At 29.0% G+C, this 10611-nt stretch overlaps 1 protein-coding gene across 2 annotated transcripts; it reads left to right on the forward strand.

Moving 5' to 3' along the window:
* The first annotated feature begins 977 nt into the window (after positions 1 to 977).
* Positions 978 to 6216, forward strand: SLP1 (Calcineurin-like metallo-phosphoesterase superfamily protein). Of its 2 annotated transcripts, none has more exons than XM_028083602.2 (10): positions 978 to 1320; positions 2108 to 2208; positions 2417 to 2530; positions 2819 to 3031; positions 3524 to 3659; positions 3764 to 3939; positions 4367 to 4455; positions 4641 to 4710; positions 4957 to 5066; positions 5881 to 6216. In XM_028083602.2, exons 1-9 carry the CDS (start codon positions 1113 to 1115, stop codon positions 5041 to 5043), a joined length of 1194 nt encoding a protein of 397 aa, XP_027939403.1. In that variant the 5' UTR covers positions 978 to 1112; the 3' UTR covers positions 5044 to 5066; positions 5881 to 6216. The 2 variants fall into 2 exon arrangements, with proteins under 2 accessions (XP_027939403.1, XP_027939404.1); XM_028083603.2 differs by having other exon boundaries at positions 5991 to 6216.
* Positions 6217 to 10611: the final 4395 nt, after the last annotated feature.

Raw genomic sequence — 10611 nt, forward strand, 5'->3', positions numbered from 1 at the left:
AATATTGGATCATATTTACTTAAATAAGTTATGGTATCTTATAAAATTCCATATTCATATTTGGTATCTAGTTGTGATTGATTTTGAAATTTTGTATCCAAATTTTAGGTATTTAAAATTAAATTAAATTCAAATTCAATAGAAATATAGAAAATAAGTGTTATGTTTTAGTCCTGGACTTTGAATACATTAGTTTTTTAACATAATTATGTTAGGTTTGTTTATGTGTGAAATATATTTCTTTATTCACATTGAAGCGAGAATGTGTCAGAAAATACAAATAACTCAGATGTTAGCAATTAGTTGATACATAAAAAAAGAAAAATTTGATGTGATTAGATTAAAATGACGACTATATTCATTCATTTTTATAATTTGAATATCAAAATGTATCAAAATCGTGGACACACGTGAATTCTAATTTTAAATTAAAGTTCAACAACTAAAAACATATTTAAACTTAAAAAATAAAAATAAAAAATTGAATTCAAATCAACTAAGTTTTATTTTTTAGTTCAAGTGTATAAATAAATTTTAGATATTTATTTTACATAATTTCGACATTTAATTCAGTTTATACTTTTAAAAATTGAATTCACCTACCGGCCGTGTTAAGAATTAGCTTAATTTATTACTTTCAAATTACTATAACGACATACACAATTTAATTAATAATCAGTGCCACGCTTATATTTTCTAATATTTAGACTGTTCATCACATTTAATTTAGATATTTAAATAATATAATGCTAAAAGATTTCGTTCTTTTAAAGCAGAACAAATATTTTAAAAGATAACTAAATTTATACATATTTCGAAATTTAAATACTAATTCCTTAATTTTAAGAAGTATTTTTTAAAAAATCAAGAAGCAAAAACATTTTTTCATCAAAAAAATTGAAAAAAAAAAAATTATGAAGCTAGGAAGGAAGCACATTAAAATGCTATCTTTATCTTCTCTCAGTTCTCACGTACGGTAAACAAACACATATACCAAATGCTTGGCTGAGGATCTTTCTGCGACAGAAAACAGTGTCCTTTTATGGTTTCATTCAAGACACTGTAATCAATGGCAACATAACAACCCAATTACCAAATGATCTTCAAAACCTATGGCATCACTGTGTTTAAACTCATTTCCAGTTCCACCATCATCTCTTCCTCGCAAGCCAACAGAAACTTCTCTTTCTTCTTCTTCTCATCCTTCTTTGCTTCTTGATAGCAACGACAACAACTACAATCACAGTGCTTTGAAACCCATTGTTGTCAGTGGAGACCCCCCAACTTTTGTTTCTGCTCCTGGTCGCAGAATTCTTGCAGGTTTGCTTTTCTTATTCCCACTTTCTTTTTGTGGAATTAATCTATTTGCTTTTTTATAAAGCCTTGAATAGTTGCGTTGTTGATTTGTTAGTGCTACTTTTTATAAAAGAAAACATAAATGTTAAAGCTTCCCACTGTAGTCATGTTTAAAGTATATAATTTTGGTTGAATGCTTTGAATTATATTGATTTGGGTGATTAGAATGTGGATTGTATATCGACTTGTGTTGATTTGAATGTGAACTGCTATGTTTAATTATATATGGTTTTTGTTTAATCTTGTTTCTGTGTGTTGTTTGAGGAAAAAGAACTATTTTTAGAAAGCTTTTATCCTAATATAATAGTATCTCAAACTTACAAATGCAGCTTAATGATTCTGCCGGTTAAGGTTTGAAGTGTCGTTGACCTCTCCCATTATGATGTTTTCACTGTTCAGCTTTGTTCTTGGAATTTTATTATTAAATCTAAAGTGTATCACTGTCAGTCTTTATAAAGTTTCTTGATGGATCCTATTATTTCTATATACAATCCCAAATACCGAAATGCATTTCTTTATTAGTTGCCACTGATTTGTTTCTTGACTTTTGTAGTGTCAATTTTGTTCTCTATTTTATTACCTTAGATTGTGCAACTTTAATGTAAATTCTCAAAATCAAAGTGTTGAAGAGTTTCTATGGGCTGGATGGTGTCATGTTGATGTTCTTGCTTATCATTTTCTAACCTTGTTTTGGTGTTTATTCAATGTTATGTGTTATTTATGTCTCATTGAAACTAATTTTCTTGCATAGTTGGAGATCTACATGGAGATATTAAGCAAGCTAGGTCTGCTCTTGAAATGGCTGGTGTATTGAGCTCTGATGGTCAAGATTTGTGGACTGGTGGAGAAACTGTATGCTTACTGTTTCTCAAAATAGATTGTTCTTAGTTTTAATCAGTAGTGCCTCTATTGTATGCTATAATTGTAGTAGAGTTGTTGAAAGGACTGAGTTTATGAAATACTCAACTTTTACAGATGAAATTGAGAATCTTTTTTGTCTTCTACTATCACAGAATTGAAAGATTATAACTTATGAATTTATTTTTCATCCGTGAACTAGGTGTTGGTTCAACTTGGTGATATACTTGATCGAGGTGAAGATGAAATTGCTATCTTATCCTTGCTGCGATCGTTGGATAAACAGGCAAAAGCAAAAGGTGGAGCTGTGTTTCAGGTTTGTCACTTCTGACTGAGAAAAGTTTCAGATACTGATATACAGAATTAAAATCATTCAAATTAATTCTCGAACAGCTTTATATTATAGTCAATATCACTCAGGATATTTTAAAATCTAAGTGCATTATAGCATGGTTTCCCTTATAAAGTTTCCTTCTTCATCTGAATTTAAGTGTTAAGTAGTATATTGTAAACTCTGAAGAAACCAGTTCTTTAATTTTCGACTATTATCTTGTGTTGAAGTAACTTTCCATAACTTTCCATAACTTTCTTTTGCTTCATCTAGGTAAATGGAAATCACGAGACCATGAATGTGGAAGGGGATTTCAGATATGTTGATTCTGGAGGATTTGATGAGTGTAATGATTTCTTAGAATATATCAATGGTTCTGAAGATGACTGGGAACAAACCTTTACTTCTTGGGTTGATGTCTCTGAAAGGTGGAAAGAAGATCGGACAATGTCAAAAGGTTATTGGGGACCTTGGAATTTAATGAAGGTACTATAAATTTCTCTCCCATTTTTTTTTTCAGATGTACTTATTCTTGTTTAAGTCATATTTTTTTTTCATATTTTCATCAAGCATACCCTCTTAAAAACTTGGTATATATAAATATATCCCTATCCTAAAATCAACATATCAGAATACTAGACAAAATCATGAACAAAAAGAACTCCAAAACTTAAGAAGTACTTCTCACAAATCTACCCTAAAAGCTTAAACTGTTTGGTGAAAACGCAATAGATGTAAATGTTACAGATTGAGGGCTTTTTCTTCATGAATGTGTGCATGATAAACTGAAGGAAAACGATGTAGTATATAACAAAATAGTTAACTTATTTATAGGATGAGTTTTGTAAATAGATAAAACCAAACTAGACAAGATCTTTCAAACTCACTTTAAATGATTTTAAAGAGCTATTGTGTCTTATTTGAAGAAGAAATATTGTGTCTATGTTTTTTGATGAAGTTTTCCAAATATTAGGACAGAGGCAAAAGGGGGTCATAGCGAGATCAGTCCTCTTTAGGCCCGGTGGGCTTCTTGCACGTGAGCTTGCAAGGCATGCTGTTGTACTAAAGGTCAATGACTGGCTCTTCTGCCATGGTGGACTTCTTCCTCACCATGGTAAATATTTTCTACCATTTTGATTTTGTTTAACTTGAGATAGATTTTCTACTTGAGAATTATATGCTGTATTACTATATTCTCATCCTTTTTGTTTCCTGTAGTTGCATATGGTTTAGAGAGGATAAATAAAGAAGTGTCTGAGTGGATGAGAGGTCAGCATGAGAACGATAATGCTTCCAAAATGCCTTTCATTGCCACTAGGGGTTATGATAGTGTTGTTTGGAATCGTTTATACTCAAGAGATGCACCAGATTTGGTGGACTATCAGGCTAAACAGGTAACTGTACTGATGCCACTGTAATACTATTATATAAGTGTTGAAAATCCCACGTCGACTAGAGATAAGACAATTTCATAATATATATAAATAGGGTGCTAATCTCACTTTACAAGTTGGTTAAAGTCTACTTGCTAACATAGTTTCAAAGTCATAGTTAAAAAGCCTATCTTAGCACTTATAGGTACAACAAAAACAATTTTCTGTTCCTGAAAACAAGCTTCCTGACTCCATCTTTGCACAACAATTTTAATTAGATTTCCTGAAAAGTTTCAGAACAGATTTAAATTAGTATCGGAATTTTGTACTGCTTAGTCAAATGTTGCTTAAATTATGACCGATTGTTCTGTGACATCCTTAGCAGAGAAATGGAATTCATTTTCAAGCTGACATGGATTGAGATTTTGAAACTAAATTTGATTTCTAGGTGAGTTCCATTCTTGACGAGACACTGCAAGCAGTTGGTGCTAAGTCAATGGTGGTCGGGCATACTCCTCAAACTACAGGTGTAAATTGGTAAGAGGATATATCTCTTCAAATATGGTTAAAACAACCATAAGTTGTTTAGAATCTCAATATTTTGTGTCATACTATACTTGAGTTTTAACTTAAATGGAAAATACAATATTTAAGTCTTCTACTGCATTGTGGATGGAATAGTTGTATTCTATTTATTGAAACTATTTCTTTGATTGTTGCAGTAAATACAATTGTAGCATATGGCGTATAGATGTTGGAATGTCCAGTGGAGTTCTTAATTCAAGACCAGAGGTAAAACAAATGTACTTATTCAACATTTATATAAAAAAATTTATGTGGGTGAGTCAGTAGAATTTAAATACTTTGGTTATGTACTAAATATTATAAGAGATAGTCACATTCTTTTCAAGCTTTCTTCTGGATTTCCACGCTGATCACTTCCCTCAGTTCATGAAGTAAATTCAGTTTATTATGTTGACAGTTCCTGTTTCTTTATAACCATTATCGACATAACTGTAAAGAGTTCATGTTTTCCAGGTTCTAGAAATTATAGACAATCAAGCAAGAGTTATAAGGTGCAAAAGGGACAGACACGGTGAACTTCAAGCTGTTGCATATACCTAAGGAACAAACAAATGATTTTACAGGTATATTGATTAAAAGTTGATTGATTGTTGTGTTACTTAGTTGAAATTTTGGAAGTAATTGTTACTTATAGACAATATACTTTGGTGCTGTAGTACTTGCAAGTTGAAAAATTCCACCAAATAATGATGTTCTCTCTGCCTCTTAAATTTTTATATAGCTCATGTTTGATTCCATATATCTCTTGACAAGAAGATGCTGTAAATTAAATATGTTTTTACTCCATAAACGACGCCTAATTGAAATCCGTTCTCCGTTCCTGTTTTAAATTTTGATATATTTTGATTCTCAAATTTTAGAAATGAATGGATATAATCATTTAAACCTAATGATATTAATTTTTTTGGAACTCTTAGACAGTTTTCCAATCTGATATTGGAGCTGAAATTGAAACATGTCAAAACAGTGTAAATAACTCAAGCACCATCTATAAACGTTTGACATATAAAAAAATTTAATGCAATTGAGTTAAAACAATTATATCCATTCATTTAAGGACCAAAATGTATTAAAACTTGAGATACTAGCGTCCAAATTGAGGGACCAAACATATATTTAACCCTAAATTTATGCATAATTCATTTTGTTAACTGTTTTCCTATCTTGAAATGTAACTTTAATATAATCAATATTTCCGAATATGTTTAGAACATTCTTATTGTTGTGCAAATATTCATGTGAATGCAGTATAGAAAATGATTTTAGTTGTAGTTCACTTTCATGTCTTGAAAATGGAGTATTTAGCACATTAGTGATTTAATTAGTAGGAACTAAAAGCAAAGTTTTCATTGATAAATTTCCACAATGGTTTTGCAGGAGGTAGGGCTTCAGCTAGTGAAGTCCAACATTGGCAAATTTATGCATACCCATTATCCTATTCCTTTCATTTATTGGTTGTTTGATTCACATAGACCTTGTGAATACAGGATCAATATACCAATTTTGGCAACCAAAAAAGAAATCCTGAATGGGTTGAAGAAAGGTGACAATAGCATCTGCAAAAGGGGAAAGAAGGAAAATGGAGGAGGATAAAATAATCCAAATACTTTACATTGTACTTCCGAATAAGTTGGATTATCATTAATTACATTAACCAGTCCTCGTATGCATGTTCTCTGATTAATAATATTTGTTCTCCTTTCACACTCTTGACATGACTAACCTGTTAAAGTTGTTGGTACCTATTCGGAGTTGATGAGTATATTTTATGTTGTAGGCTGTTCATACATCAAATAAAAAACATTCAACTGAATCGATGAGTGTTTGTGGGTTTAAACTGGAAGTATTTATTGCTTTTTCTAAGTGTTTCTTAGAATTGATTTCAATACCAAATCAAATGTGTTTGTGTATGGAGACGCTAAGGCTTTCTTCTCACGGCAGACTCTACAAAATGGATTATAATTCCAATTTTTTTTTTTTAGAAAAAAGAGATGAACGGATTTTTACTGTGTTAAAGATTCTTAAAGTAAAAGTTCGCGCATAATATACACAGAAAAAATACCTTTTTTTTTTTATCCCAGGAGTTTTATTATTGGCTAAGGTAGGAGAAGAAAGTTCTCGTCCTTCAGTGATCCCAGACTTGCACCAACAACAAAGATTTCTCGAATCAATATGTGAAATAAAGTATTAAGCATAATATTTTGATTTATTATGTTATAAATATAACTATATAAAATTTTATGTTAATTTATATATAAATGTTAGTTTTTTATTAAATAATATAAGTTTAATTTTTACATACTAAAAAATATGAAAAATATTTAATAATAAAAATTTTATATTACAAATTAATCTAAACAAGATAACTGTAATTTGTTTAGACAATTATTACATTGCAATTTATTTTATATTACAATGTAAATAATTTCTATTGTCAAAATATAAATATATATATATATATATATATATATATATATATATTGTATTAAATAATGATATTTTAATAAATAAAAATAAATTTATTCTCTAAATATAATTTTATTAAGGACAAAATAACTAGAAATCATAAAAATAAAAAAGCAGAATAAAATTAATATTTTAAATATAAATTACACTTCAATAATTTATTAAATGACCAATTGATTAGAAGTTATAAAAGGAAAAAATTAAGAATAAAAAAATATAGGAAACTTAACTTAAAAATAAAAGAAATTGATAAAAATAGTAAAATAAATTGTGAGCACATTTGGCAGTAAAATAAATATAATTAAAAATAAAACAAATTGATAGAAAGGTAAAATAATTTTCAAACTAATGTGACAGCAAAATAAATATAGATAAAACATAAATGAAGAACATATTAAAAAATTAATTTTGAGACACTTGTCAATGAAATAAATCGAAGTAATAAAATAGATTTTTTAGTATCTTATTTTCTTACATTATAATTATAATAGATAATAGATGACTAATTAAATGATAGAACAAATAATAGATAATAGAAAAATAAAAATTATTTTTTTAATAATTTATTAAATGACTAATTAATCAAAAGTTACAAAAGGATAAAATTAAGAATGAAAAAAAGTAGTATAGAAAAATTAGTTTAAAAAAAATAAAGTAATAAAATAAATTGTATACACATGTGGCTAGATAAAAAATAAAAATATATTTTCTAAAATTTCATAAGATATACAAAAATATTAAAAGATATCTAAAATATCAAAATGTATTCAAAAAAATATTAAAAGATATCAAAATATCTTAAAAATAACAAAAAAAAACTGAATCATTTACGTAATTAAATTTAATTGATAAATTTAATTTTATAAATAATCCTTTAATTGTATGATTTTCATCTTCCTATTTTCCTAATACTAAAAAGTTCTCCTCAAAAAAGATTTAGAAAATAAAATAATTTCATAAAAAAGTAAAATAATTTCCAAAATCATGTGGCAGTCCGTATAAATAAAAAATAAATTAAGATTGTATTAAAATTTAACTTTTGAAATACTTGTCAACAAAATAAATTTGGATAATAAAGTAGATTTCTTAATGTAACATCCCAATTTCAGCAGCTTAAAGCTAATAAAAATAAGAAGTTTCATCATAGTTCCAAAATAGATAATTCAGTGTACACAATATATTGATATTGTCTTACAAAAGATACATGACTATAAAAATATATCACTTATACACTTAAACTAAACTAATAAACTCTATACTTAAACTGACCACTGATAAAGCTCCCACGGGAAACCTCCTCCTCAATCCTAAAACGATGGCTCTTCATCCTCCAGAAATGCCTTTGACACTACAACCACATCTGCTCCCACCGAATAGGTGATCATCGCAAAAGGAAACACACAACACAAGATAGGAACACAAAAAAACAAGGGTAAGCTAATCTGATTAAAGGAATCATGCAGTTCAATTATAAACAGAAACCATGTAATTTTTTTCTTTATCACCAGAATCATATAGACCACCACAACATATATACATGACTCTAGACTCAATATCTGGATTATGTAAGCGACATCGGATCTCTTGGTGGCTTGCACCTGTGACGGTTCCCAAACTCTGCAGAGTTTGGACACAAGGGGTTATCACCCAACCACTCCCAAGGTAAGTCCCCTTCGCGTCTGTGACTGAATCGAGTCCACAGACTAGGACCTCCTGCTACTCCTTCCGACATAATCCATTATGCTCTACATGAGCCTTAATGGTTATAGGAGCGTCAGGATACCAACCAAAACTGAGTCATTATGTCCTTACATACACTAAAACATTCCTCTTAGAATTTCCCTTGAAATCCTAGTTCAACCACTTCTTCTCATATTCCAACTTCATGCAATTTCACCACACATATTACCAGTTATAACAATTCATGCATATCGTAACTAAGTTCACATTTTAACATTTAAACATAGCTTCATCCATTAGAAACAAAGAAATAACACTCAACTGTAGAGGTTCTCGCCCAAGTTTGAAGGTCTCGCTCAGGCGAAAGGGCTCTCTCGCTTAGGCGAGTCATTCTCGCCTGAGCGAGGCTCGAAACAGAGAACAACCCAAACTCTGGGCGAATTCTCGCTCAGGCTAAGTTGTCTCGCTTAGACGAGAGTGACTCTCGCTCAAGCGAGACTGGCTAGCCTAGGCGAGATCTCGCGCAGAAACAGGGGATGACTTTCTGGTGTTTTCGCTCAGGCGAGAGTTGCTCGCTTAGGCGAAAATATCATATTCCCAATTTGTTCTCACATGCAACAGTAAAGAAATCTAGCACAATCCAAGCATACACTCAATTACACAGTTCAAGCACTCATACAACAATCAATCATGCAATTCAAAGTCATCAGAATGATTTCTATACGAAATTCAAGTAAAACAATTAGTTTCTCTCACCTGTTATCCTGTTTAGACAGCTTTATAAACGTCAACGCCTTAAAAACGTCAATACCTCTAACTCCACAGGATGCTCTATCTACACATAGAAACATCACAAGAACGATCAGAACATACCGTTATGATCATTGATCAACAGAGACTTATATTGATGATTAAAACGTCGCATGCAAGCGGAAGAGGGCATGCTTGCAACAGAAAACAGAAAAAGACTAAAAAGAGAGCGGAAACTCAACTTACGTGAACGGAGAAACTAATCGGTCCAATTTGAAGAGCTCGCCGAGAGGATCAATCCTACGTCTCGGTTCATCAATCAGACGACCAGAGAGACAGAACCTCTATATAGAAGTCGGAGAACTCTAGAAGAGTGATTTCTAGAAAGATGATGTGTTTTAAAATAATAAAACTTGTTTATAACAATTCTATTTATACTAAAACTTTTTAATATTAAAATAATTGAGTCTCACTATTTTTAAACCACTATCACTTTTAAAACGCCATTTTCTAGGGTCTTACACTTAATATCTACTTTTTTTATATTATAATACATTTTCTTATAATATAATAGATAATAGAAAAAAAATTATTAGAAGACTAATTAATTAAAAGTTAAAAAAGGATAAAATTAAGAATGAAATAAATAGTATATGCAAATTAGTTTAGAAATAAAATGAATGGATAAAAAAAGTAAAATAAATTGTATGTACAAATGGCAGTAAAATAAATATAAATAAAAAATGTAATCAAAAGTAAAATAAATTGACAAAAAAGCAAAATAATTTATATATATATATAAATATATATATATATATATATATATATATATATATTAGATAATATTATTTTTATAAATAAAAATAAAATATATTTTTTTATGTTAAATTTTATTAAAGACCAAGTAATTTTAATCATAAAAAATAATGTAAAAAATTAAAACTTTAAATACAAATATTTTTTAATATTTTATTTTAGGTCAAATTAAATTGAAGTTGCAAAAGATAAAATAAAAAACAAGAAACAATAGTATAGACAAATTAATTTCAAAATAAAATAAATGGATACGAAAAAGAAAATAAATTTTATGTGACAGTAAAATAAATAAAAATAGAAAAAAAAAATAGAAAAATTAAATAAATTGTTAAAAAAGCAAATAAATTTTCGTGCATACACAGCAAAATAAATATAAAATGAAAAATAAGTTTACAA

The sequence above is a fragment of the Vigna unguiculata genome, chromosome 8 (assembly GCF_037176805.1).
Source record: "Vigna unguiculata cultivar grain cowpea cultivar isolate G323 ecotype 2 chromosome 8, ASM3717680v1, whole genome shotgun sequence".
Classification (NCBI taxonomy): Eukaryota; Viridiplantae; Streptophyta; class Magnoliopsida; order Fabales; family Fabaceae; genus Vigna; species Vigna unguiculata.